The 12425-nt window shown below is 55.9% G+C and overlaps 1 protein-coding gene across 6 annotated transcripts in view; it reads right to left on the bottom strand.

The window, feature by feature from the left end:
* The window catches only part of RPTOR (regulatory associated protein of MTOR complex 1), a 329837-nt gene that overhangs the window by 97637 nt on the left and 219775 nt on the right, over positions 1 to 12425 (bottom strand). For all 6 annotated transcript variants that reach the window (XM_026483938.4, XM_057317686.1, XM_048227109.2 and 3 more), the window contains 2 exons: positions 11615 to 11715; positions 10925 to 11069 (listed from right to left, as the gene is read on the bottom strand). In XM_026483938.4, the coding sequence (XP_026339723.2) occupies positions 10925 to 11069; positions 11615 to 11715 (246 nt within the window). The remainder of the gene's footprint in view (positions 1 to 10924; positions 11070 to 11614; positions 11716 to 12425) is intronic.

Genomic DNA, 12425 nt, shown 5'->3' on the forward strand with positions numbered 1-12425 from the left:
CACTGGGAGAGGCCATCAGGTGGTCTCCTGAAGCCCGCACAGACCCTCCAAAGCCTGAAAGCCCCATAGAGCCCCATCAGGGCCGGCGGGGCAACACTCCTTCCGATAGTGTGCTCCGAGTCAGCACCGGCTGGCCTGACAGCGCCGGAAGGCAAGGGCTTCCCTCCGGGGCTGAGTCCTCAAGCAGCCCAGGGTGTTTCCTTTGTGCACAGGGACTCTGGGGGCTGTGAACATGGCAGGGATCCCTGGACCAGGGGAGCTGCCGAGCTTGCTGGGAGCAAGGAAGAGAAGCTGCTCAGGGCCATGGGCAGAGGGACACAGCTGTCTGAGTGAGAGAGAAAAGGGACTGGGCCCACGGTGCTGAAGATGCCAGCACTCGGGAGAACATCTAAGACCTACGGAAACCTGACGGGCAAGCGTGCTGACCGGCACGCGTGGAGCTGCAGCAGGCCGCTGACCTCTCCAGGCCTTGGGCTATTGGTGCTTACGAGGGGAAAGGACCACTCAGGGGACCTGAGCTCCCACGAAAGCCCAGCAGCACAAGAGTGCTGCTCTCTGCCAGCGTCGTATCAGTTGGCTAAAACTGGCTGCATTTTCTAGGGTAAGATCAAAATGAACTTGGGAGTCTTAATTCGGGTTCTCACTCAGGGAGAGTGGGAACGTGAGTTCTGGGAAGTCTGAGGCCCTGGCGGTGGGCTGCTGGGCTCGGTGTGCTCTGGCACCCAGGCAAGCGCCAACCTGGGAGGGTGTCTGCGTTCGCACTTCCCACAGCCCGCGAAGGGGCCGCACTGCAGCGGGAGGGGGCGCGGTGACAGCCTGACCAGCTGATCCGATCCTGGCGGTGTGGAGCAGAGGCTCCCCGCGCGGTGGGCTGCTCGATGAGTCACTGCCTGGAAAACGTGCCACGCAGGCAAGAGCTCGGGTTTTCAGGAAACGGGCCTCTGATGGCAGCTGCCCAAGGAGTGGGCTGGGAGGAGAGCCTTCCAAGAGCGCGCGGCCTCCATCTGCAGCGATCGCTCAGCGGGAGAGGCGCCCTCGACGGGAACAGAAAGCACAGGTCATTACTGTGGAGAGAGGCGAGGTTTCAGGACCTGCAGAAATCGAAAATGAAGGAGAACGAGTCCCTGATGGCTTCACATCAAACATTAAACAGGAGCCGGCCGAACGTTTTGTCATTAGTGCCCCGCCTGGAGCAAAGTGCAAATGCAGATTACTTTGTGTTTTAACCTCAATTTCTGTTCGGCTTTGTTCCCTTCCTCCCCCTGCTCAGAATTCAACCTCTCCATCACCACCCAAGGGCTGTAGTAACGAGACGGCATGTTCTTTATTCCAGGTGCTCTCTCCCACAACACTGGCTGTGGGCTCCCTGGGGATGCACAAGCTCTGGCCTATTTACAAGCAGGGGGAGAAAGAGCAAGGGGGACTGTTTTCATGTGTTTTGTCACCAAACCAGGTCTGCCGCGAGCCCACGCAAGCAGCGAGCACCCAGTCGCCTCAGCAGAACCTGAGCGCGGCTGAGCACGACCTTCTCGGTGTCTGCACCGGATCCCACCGCCTGTTCCCCCACTTGGTGTGTGGACAGGAATGTGAGATGGACACCTGCCACCCGGGAACTGCCACGTTCCCAGCCTCCCTGGGTGAGGTGTATGAGACAGCCACGGGCAACAGCAGAAACGAGTGGGGCCCGAGCGGCCAGCCGCTGCGGGGCGGCCGGAGCCCGGGTCCTGGCGGCTCACGTCAGGCTACATGGAAAGAGAAACAGACTCTCCTTCGGGAAGCCACTGGATTCTGCATTACCAACTAACCTGTATTTCAACCACTACCTCTATCCACCGGCAGGGGAAGGGGAGGCGGCTTCCCACTGGAGCCGAATCAGTGTATCAGCAGGGGTGAGGCTGCAGGCCCCACATCATTGCCTGACCCGGTATTTATACCCAGTTTTTCTGACCTCTGACTTTGATTTTATGAAGAAATAAAGATGACCACCATCTCAGGTGGCTCTCTCCTCCACAGATGTACAACACGGCTGTGCGGCTGCACTCGAAGCCTTCCTGCTAAACCCAGCTGGGGCACCAGGACAGGCTGGGAAGCACGGCTGTGCCTCTGTGAGCACCTACTTGGAAACCATCTCAGCAAACGCAGGAACCACAGCCAAACGGGGCTGACACCCAATGTCTAGGAAATGCAAGTGCAAATAAACCCTTCCCCCAAACCCTGGAAGGAGAGTGGCAACATGCAAGCATGCCCTTCATGCTCTCCTCCGACCTTTATGCTTGTCTGTTTTCTTCGTGTGTGGGCGAGTGTGTATGGGACCAGGACTGTGTCACCACAGACACTCCCCTGGGAAGCAAAGACCGTTTACGTGGGTCTCCTAGTCGCCCCTGGGTGTGAACGGAGAGCAAGCTCGTCCAAGGTGAACCCCTAGGGGAAGTCACAGGTGGACATTAAAGCCGGTCAATGCAAGGTGACTAGGACTTCAGTCACTTTTGACAGAGATCATGGGAAAAGCATTTTAAAAACTGGGATCACTCGTAATGTGGGTGGTGGTGGGGTCTGTTTACCACCGAATGAATCCCCCTGAATTCTCTGTATGCTCAAGAAGCTTGCCCTGGCTGGAAACCCCCGTGTCCACATGCTTTGGTGGCAGCAACGGGAGGGAGCGGCCGTAGGAGTGCCAGCGTGGCAGGTCCCGCAGCAGGCCGGCTCCTCGTCTAGGAGCTGGGACCACGGGGCTGCCTCAGCGCAGAGGCTGGGCCGGGAGGGCCTGCGCTGCCACAGCGACACGGAAGACAATGGATCAACCAGACGACGTTTCTGGCCATGACTGCTTCATTATGTTCCTACGAGCATCTATCTCCTTCTTGAAACCTAAAACCTGATTTCACATTCAACTCCTGACCAAAGTCGGTTAATGGTATAATTTTCGATATTTAGTGGGATTGACTAATGTTTACTCTTTGGCCACAGACTCATGCTGGCACTGTCGTTAGGAAAGTCCTATCCGGAGAAAACGTGTGTTACATGCACATGATTTTCCTCCATGGAAATCTCATCACCACTGATTTCTGTAAGAGAACCCTGTAGTTTTACTTACATGGCATTTCTCAGCATATTGGGATAGGAAGCCATGACATCAAGCCTTTCAAAAAAAGATCCCAACTGGAGAGGACCCTTGGAAGCGCAGTGAAGCAGGACAGGCTCACGGAAGGAGAGCCCAGGCCACCGTGCCAAGACGTGGGTGGGCAGCACCACCGTGGACGCCTCCCCGCTGCATGGCTACCAGGCTCCAAGGGCCCAGGGGGCACCGAGGCACTGAATTCCACTTCCACCCCAAGGGCATCCATGGTTACGGTCTCCTGCAGAGTCCCTAGCAGGCTGTAATGGGCCCCCCAAGGGTTTGGTTTGGCCCTCAAAAAGTTTTTTGAAAGTACTGTATTGACTATTAACACATGTGTGTAAGTAAGTATGTATTTAGATTTACTTACTTATCTGAGATAGAGAACGCACATGTGCAGGGGGCAGGGGAGAGGGACAGAAAATCCCAAGCACACTCCCCGCTGAACACAGAGCCCACCATGGGGCTCGATCTCACGACCCTGAGATCATGACCTGAGCTGACATCAAGAGCTGGACACTTAACTGAGCCACGCAGGCGCCCCTGGCTATCTACATTTTAAAATAGGAAAGTTGTAAGTGAATACATGAATTTATGGCTACTCTTTAAAAATCTACTGTGGGCTCAAACTGCCATCAGGAGCAGCACTGGAACTGAGTGCCAACGATGCAGGCCTGCTGTCGACGCCTGGCCTGACCAATGGGCCCTCCCGGCCCTCCTCACCCCTCGCCAACCCCTCATCTGTGCTCCCGCAGGACTGACAGACACCCTGCAGGGTCCGCCACCAGAGCAGACGGGGCACAAGGAGACTCCTGCTGCCTGAAACCCTTCAAGGCTCACTGCTCCCGAATTCTGCCCAAACAGAGAATGCACTTTCGGGTGTGGGGCCACTCTGTGCCCTGCTGCACATTTCCTGAAAAGCCATCCTTTTATGGTCCACGCCCCTGACGGTGGTCTCCTCCCACAGGTGGCGGCTGCCACACCAGGACCCCACGCAGTGCCAGGGCCGGCCCATTCGACCCAGAGTCTATGTGTGCTGCTGGTGCGAGGGGCCCTGTGCAAGGGCCTGACACGAACCTGGGAAAGCCACGTTCCCTCTCTCGACACGGCCCGACGGGTCACTCACCCACAGTCCCCTGTCCTGCACCGCCCGCGCTGTGGCTTCTCATCCCACCACATGCACGTGCAGAGGAGCCCCCGCTTCGGAGACGCCAAGTCTTCCCTCTTGGGCAGGAAGGGACAGTGGTTCCAGACACACCACACCTGCTGACCAAGCCTGTTCCCACGCACACTGAGCTGAGCTGAGAATGTCACCAGGCTGTCGAGGAGTAGTAAGATAATGCAGCTAAGCTCTTCGTAGGTGCTCAATCAACAGCAACCATTCACACTGTCATCAACACGTCCGTCAGCTGCCCTGAACCTCCACACTTCTGGGGTCTGCTGGATGCGCGCCTGGCAGGCTCACCGGGGAGCTCACTCCGGCCCCTCCTGCAGCCCATGCACCTGCCCTCGGGGCTGGTCACGGGCAGCACCCCCGACTCAGCTTTCCAGGCAGAGCCCTGGAGAGGTCCCACTGTCCAGCCTGTCCTTCATACCCTGGATGTAATTGGTCACCAAGCCCTGTCCATCTCAGCAGATAAAACACTCCGAAATCCGGTTCCTCACATCAAGCCACACTGCCACTGCCGGGACCCCAGCACGACATGCTACTCAAACCCAGCCGCTTCCGACTCGGTGCCTTCCGCATTACCAGCTGGGGTCCCTGGCTCCCGGCCCACTCTGCTCGCCCAAGCACGAGGCCCCTTGTCTGCAGCTCTGCCCACAGCCATAGCCCTGCCCCCTGCTCCAGGGGGTTCCACTTCTCGGCTCTCTGACCACACCCCTCCTCTCGCCGGCAGGATGTGGCCCAGAACCACACCCTCTGCAGGTCCTCCTGGTTCTGTGAGCCGTGGGCGCTCTTTCCTTGTAGCGAACGCGCTGTGTACAACCCCCTTCTCCAGGCTTCAAACCCCTCGTGGCGAGACCTCATTTTTGATGTTTAGGTGTCTCCACACCTAGACCCGGCGCACCGTGGGGCTTTGCCCGCCTCTGCCACCTCGGGCTCAGACAGGACAGCCACACTCACGCCGGACACAGGCCGCTCGACCACGCCAGGACGTTTACAGGTACAGGGAGGTGACTCAGGACTCAGAGCTCCCAGGCAGGGCCGGTGCGAGCGGGCCCGCAGCTTTGTCGGGAAGCGGTCTTGCCCTGGTGCTGGGAGCCTCTCGGGATCTGCTGACCGCACAGAGCCAAGGAGGCCCGAGCCTCTTTCTGACCAGGGCCTGTGCCCTCACAGAAAGGCTTTTCTTTACGAGTGCCCCTCAGCTGCGTTCCAGGTCCACGACGACAGGGGCTGTGCTGGGCTCTCCCAGGCTGGGTCCCCGGGACCTGACAGTCAATACACAGTTGGCATTATTTTACACTTCTCTAGAATGGTTTCTTATAACCTTTATAAGGCCCACCCAGTGCCCTGTGCTTGGCAGGGGTGCAAGGTATCCCCACAACGGGCTGTTTCAAGGACAGTCCTATTTGCTGTACAAATTCGGGACTGAGTCTAATGTGTGTGAATAATTTCCAACTTGGAATTTTAATGAGCTCTTGTCACAACATTTGAAACGTACCAAGTGAGACCAAATCCCGGCACCAAACCTTACAGGATTCTACTAGTCACAAATGTTTTGTGCAAAGAAGTACTCAACAATTTCTTCTGTCTCCAGTTTTGTATTTTGACAAATAATGCCTTAATCATAATGACTCAATCATTAAAAAAATAGCTTTTGGTGTCTCAAAAGCTTAAAAGAAATCTACATGCAGACTTTAAATTACAAAAGCAGTATCTGCCGACTTTTAAAATGGAGAGCCTGCCCTCAGCTCCACGGCCCAGCCGCCCACGCCACTCGCCCCGGGTCACCGCTCTGTTCTGCCTCTCAGCACGTAACACGTATCATAGGATAGATGGGATTCTGTTGTTGCCGCAGCTTGGGTCGGCTCTTGACACATAACACATTTGCCTAGCAGTAAATAATCTTCACAAATATAATTTTAAGATTGCTTATACTCTTGCAAGTGCACGCATCTCAATTACACACCTGCTCTGTTAGATACCAGGGGTAGTCCCATTTCTCCCTTTTACAGCTAAAATTCTGACAAATGGCTTTATGTGTCAAAATCTTTCAGAATGTCTCACGTTCCCTCCTGAGCTGGGACAGGAGGATGCAAAGTGGATGGCGCAGGCAGGGACAGGGATCAGGGAGCCTGAGGCCGGCAAGGCCACGGCGGAGGACAGAGGTGCAGGGTAGGGTGGTTCCACGGCATTCACGGGGAGGACACGGCAAGATAAACCAGATTCCAGAGTGGTTGCTAATGTCCGGCCATTTCCACGTCCAGCTGAAGGGAGACCCAGGGCTCTGTCCCTGCAGGTGAGGCTGGCTGAACGCTGGCACGGGAGGGGATGCAACGGAACAGAACGGATCTGGGCGGCAAGGTCCTTCCAGTGGAATCCATGCCACCCTGTGTCACCCAGCCCGGCGCAGGGCCACTCCTCCATCATGGTGTCTGATCAGACGTGTTCCCAGACACCACACGAGCTTCCTGACAGGTGACAGAGATGCTGCAACCTGGTGTCTATGCGTGTCCCCTCTCACACATCGAGAGGCCTGCGTACACGCACATAGGTACTGACGAGTCCAGCACCGCCGTCTGGGGCTGCACCGCCCCGCTGTGGCCGGGCCCTGCCGTGTGGCCACTCACTCACCTCCCTGCACCTCATGTGCTCACCTGCAAAATGGGGCTGTTGGCAACAACACCTGTCACGAGGGGAACGACTCAGTCCACGGAAAGCACGTATGACACATGAACCGCAGGAGGTCCTTAATAAATAAGTCACTGCTGTGCTTATTTTTATAGTCAGCACCTTCGGATCACTTGCTGTGACTTGCCTATACCTCTGTCTCAGTGAAGACCACGGCTCACCATCTCTCAGCTGCCCATGCCTGGCCTTCTGTGCACAGTTCCCACTGACTTTCCAGCTGTCTGCCTTTAGCAAGACGCTGCTCGTGGTGCAGACCCTGACGGTGGCCTCCCGGGCGGCCCCTTGGACGGACCTGGGACTGACTTCCAACAGAATTTGGCAAAGGGGACGCTGTCCCTGATGCTATGTCACACCGTGTAAGACCGCCATGCCCTTGCTTGCTGAAGAGGCTCGAGGCACACGAGGGACCCCACACGGCAGGGATTGTGGGTCCCTGCAGCCTGGTGAGACCCCCAGCAGACCAGCCCCCCGCCCCACAGAAACTGCATAACTGTGTGTGCTTTAAGCCACTCAATGTGCGGGAAGATGGTCGTTCAGCAACAGGTAATGAATATATTCCTTGATTCTTCTTCAGACTGCAGGATTTCTATTTCTAAATAGAAGAACACATCCGTCGGAAAAACAGCCAATGGGCTTTCTTATAACATGAATTTAGTTTGTCGGCTGGTTTCCGTGTTTCCTTTCATTTTGGCACAAGGGTTCTGGCTTTCAGTCACCCTTCCTGTGCTAAGCCTGGGTTCGGTGGGAGCTACCGACACCTCACTTGTCCCTTCCCACCAGGTGGAGAACCGACAAAATGGCTTCTTCGCTTTCATGTGAAATGCCAGAATGGCACACAAGATACATACCTAAGGTTCAGGTTCAGAAAGAAAAAGAAAAAGAAAAAATCCAAAGCACATAACTTCCTTTGGCCATGAAAGTAAAACCAAGCCCATCAGTCTCAGCCAGTCCACACGCTGCCACCCCAGGGGGCCCAGAACTGCTGGCGCGAGACAGTCAGGCCCATCCTCACGTCTACGGCAGCTGCCGAGGAGTGCCTACGCTTCTCCTCCCCGAGCTTACTTTTACCGTAAATCTTTCCTCCAAAATGTCCATCGAACTACATTATGGAAACAGACTGGAGAGTAAGGAGGAGGGAGGGTTGGGAGTGGAGGTGTATTTCTATCCCCTCCTGCTTTTCCTGCTGGAGGGACTCCTTCAACGGGACCATCATGAGGCAGCAGGGCGGAATCTTTGTCCTCAGCTTGGGAGCACTGAAATGGCACTGTCACAGTCTGACTTCTAAGGACACGCTCATGTGAACAAAATTCACTCCCAGCAGCTGGCGGGAGCTGGACCGTCCTGCGGTCCCTGTGACGGACCTTGGAGGGTCTGGTGACAAGCTCCACAGAACCAACTGGAAAGAGGCTCACCTTTCTGGCTGAGGAAAGAAAATGTGCTTCAAGGAAATAGGCTGGACAGGAGTCAGGAAGTTGGACGCCTCGAGGAGACCCAAATCCACTTCATGCTTCCAACTCTCAGAAAGGTCCCTTGGAGTGACAGTAAGCCCATAAGATAGCGGGAGCCCAGCACAGCGGCCTGGTCCTCTCAGGATGACAAGAACTGTTGTGAAGGGTCACCCCACCCTCAGAGCCGCACAGAGTCGAGGGTTGACTGAACGGGGCTGCTGAGACCGTATGGCTGGTTGACCTTCCTCTCTGCCCAACCCTGCTGCCTCCCGTGCCCAGGTCTGGTCTGGGAGCACTCTCCAACAGCACCTGGTGCCAAGCGCCAGCTCCGGTACGAGTCCAACCTGCAAGAACTGGAATCCACCTGACAGGGAGCAGGGAGGGCAGCAGGCCAGATGGCGCTCTGCACGATCAGGGACCATGAAGGCTGAGTGAGCTGACGAGACCCCAGTCTTCAGGGTACGTTCTAGCCACACAGGGGCCCTGAAGTGCTCAGGGAGGCCAGACCAAGAAAGGAGGACGGCCCGGGTGTATACAGATGGCTGCTAGCCATTCCCCGAGCCTCAGAGTACTGTGAGGCTCTCCCCACGTTCAGCTGGGCCTCTGTGGATTGCTGGATCATTCACGCTTCTGTGCACAGCACACAGATACACTTGCAGATTTGCTTTATGAGATTCACAGGAGTCAGCTTCGCATGAGAGAGGGCCACCTTCGCAGCCTTTGGCGCCGGTAAGAAAAGGTACCCTTACCAGTGACGGTGGGATCACAAGGTGCTGCTGTCACATCTAGACTCTGGACCTCAAGCAGTTCTTACACAAACTCCAGAGTTCAGAAACATTCTAAGAGGCCAATCCTGGGGAAAGGCGTCTGGGAAGACGAGTGGAGGCTGCCGTCTGTACCTGGCTCCTTCCCTGGCTGCCCTGGCTCCCGCCCCATCTGTCTTCTCTGCTCGCTGCCCTGGCCCCGTCTGTCCTGTCACGCAGAAGGGGACAGGAGGGTGTAAGCCACTTTCCTCTGACAGTCGGTGCCTCGTGCCCACTCCCGTCTCCATCTCACGAGGAACCTGCTCGGCCCGTGGAGCCCTGTGGTCTGGAAGGCGTGTCACCGGGCAGCTGGTGTGGTGCCCATTTCCTATGGTTTACCCAGGTATCCTCCCAAGACGACACACAGCACTGACCCCACGTGGTTTTCTCCCCATTTCTTCCCTTTTTAAAAATAACACATGTTTTATAAAAGCCTGGTTCACAAGAAAGACACAGGATTTAAGAAATCACTTTTCTTAAAGGAGAAGGCTGTTTTGAGGATCCAATCTTCCAGAAACGTTGGTCTTCACTTTAGTGATTCACTTTAAGTACCAGGAAGGGCTTTGGACACCCTCCCGGTTCTGGCCCCGTGAGCAGCGGGAGCAGAGCTGTGCGCCCCCATTCGGTGCGCACACAACCTCTTTGCCGCGCCGCGACTTGCTCGGCCCGTGCTCCCGCGGCGGCGCTGCTTTACCCTGTGAACTCCAGGAGCGCGTGCGGCCGACGCATGTTCTAACTCTCTGTGTACAGTCCGCCACTGGGGCTGGCACAGCTCACCCCAACTCTCCTCATGCAGAATACTCCTTCCTGATTTCCCTTCAGTGGATGAGGGCAGTGAGTCCACAAACCCGGCCTCGGTTCTCCGGGTTTTCAGGGTCAGGGGAAAGTGGTCGTGCACATATTAAAGAAAACTCACTAACGGAAATAAGCCTGGTCATGAAAATACACCACGAGCGAAGTGCTGTTTTTAAATATCTGCATGAGGGCTTCTCCCACGACGGACACAACTCAGACTCACTTCTTTGCTAGCACCCCATTTTCGTACTGCCCCAAACTCTGCTCATGGTGCAAAAGCAAGGAAACAGGGAGAAACCAGTGCCTTCTGATACAAGATGTGAATTAAAGACAACTCACGGTAGTATCCTTGTTACTACTACTGCTAGCAGCGTAAGTAGCAACAGTCCCATTTGGGGAACTATGTTCAATGGTCATTAAGACCTCACCCGTGGGCGCTGTGTGCGCGTGTGTGCGTGTGTGTACGTGCGTGTGATTCTGTGACATAAGCATACCCATGAATTGGTCCACGAATCCAACGGTCTTAATCTGGCGGAGCAATCTGACGCACTTTGCAACCCGCCAGCAGTCTCTCCCCTCAGTACTGGTCCCTGCAGAGTCAGAAGCTTCTGTGCGAGCCTCTCCCGCGCCAAGTTACAGGATCCGAGGTGCTGGAGGTGCTGGTCCCGCTCTGGCTTCAAAGACCCTCCACGGCGCATGCCCCCGTGCAGGAGACTCGCACTTCCCATTCGCAGAGAGCTTTAGGTGGGACTTTGCCTACTTGTTAACGACACTTGGGTCTCCAAGTCAGTGGCCTGTCCTCCTACTTTGCTTCCCATAATTCCATTAAGCTTGTCCTACCGTAGAAACGGACAGAAACCGAGCCACTCAGAGAAAGTCACACCGTGGGGTGCGGTGGCTGGACACTTACCACATGGCGTGCATGTAAGTGGGGGGCAGGCGTGGGCTGCTGACGGGGGTGCAGTTGTAGGACCGCATGATCCTTTCTGCCAGGAGAAAATTCCGAAACAGACTAGCCACCAACAGGTCCTGTCTGAAGAGCTTTTGGAAGAGATCTGAGGGCAGATAAAACAGAAGAAGGTATCTTCAGTGACTCATGTCCAACATTTAAAGCCAAATACACAAATTTACCTCCATCAGAATGTTTTACAAGCAGGTTGGCACTAACAGACACATTTCCCATTGGTGAGACACACACACACTCACTTGCGTAAGTACAAACACCAAATCCCAGCCTGTCACTATGAAACAATACAAACAAGTCTTATAATAGCTGGTTTTAAGAAATCTGGTTTTAAAAAATCTAGATCATGCCAATTTTTACGAAGAAAATGAGTCCTGAGTCCACCTAGAAAATAGCACGCTAATGTTGGAGCAAAGCTCACGGGTGCTCAGTGCCCACCGCTGTTCTGGTGCTTGACCCACGGTGACTCACGGAAACCTCCAGAGGCTCTTGCCTCCTCCTCCGGCCCCCTCAGCTTTCCTCACTGACAAGACCTTGATTCTATTTCTCCTTCCTCATTCCAAGAGCCACCGTCTCCTGACTGCGAGGCAGCAGCAGCCCTCCCCTGTCCCTAGCTGATCGGCCGGGCAGCCTCACCCCGAGGGAGCACATTCCACGCGATGGTGTCTGTGATTGCCGTGAAGATCCAGTTCAGTTCTCCCAGAGGGGTCCTCCGGTCATTTAGCCGGCCGGGAATCCTAGGAGACACAGTGTGCGTTCATTAGTGACTGTCCAGAGACTCCTGCTACTGCAGAGTGGTGGAGAGAGGAGATGGTGGGAAGAAGAGAGGCGAGGGAGACAGAAAGCTCGGAGCAGAGGCAGGGCAGGCTCACCACGCTGGGAGAACGGCCTCGCCTCTTGGGAGCGCAGGCTCCATCCTCACCTCCCTCCCCTCGGGCACCCCCGATGTATGGAACAGATCCAGTGGCTCCACACACCACTCCTGTGGTTTCCTCATACAAGAGATGGGCCGTGGACGGGCCCAAAGGGCAGCCTGTGGCATCTGCTACAGAGGAGCCCGGGCCATGTTCTTCCATTCCACGTCCCATCCCGGCCCCGTGGCTCCAGGCTGCAGAAGTACACTTTCAACCCAACCGCTGGGGAAGGAGAGCTTGTCCTCTGAGGTCAAGCTACCTTCCATTCACTCATCAAGTATCTGAGCGCCTAGTCCAGGGCCAAGTGCTGTTCTAGCGCTGGGCTGTGGGGGGAGGGCTCGCAGTCTGCCAGGAGGACAGATGAGAAGCCAGTGACCGAGTACAGCTGTAACGCACGGAGACAAAGCCCATAGAGCGCGGGGTGGGAGGGGCAGGGTTCAGGGCGCGAGCCGGCCGAGGTGAGAGAGGGCCTCGCTGAGAAGGTGACACTGCAGCATGGGCCAGCACTGGAGGAAGTGAGGGAGCGGGCCGAG

The sequence above is a fragment of the Ursus arctos genome, unplaced genomic scaffold (assembly GCF_023065955.2).
Source record: "Ursus arctos isolate Adak ecotype North America unplaced genomic scaffold, UrsArc2.0 scaffold_24, whole genome shotgun sequence".
NCBI classification, from domain to species: Eukaryota; Metazoa; Chordata; class Mammalia; order Carnivora; family Ursidae; genus Ursus; species Ursus arctos.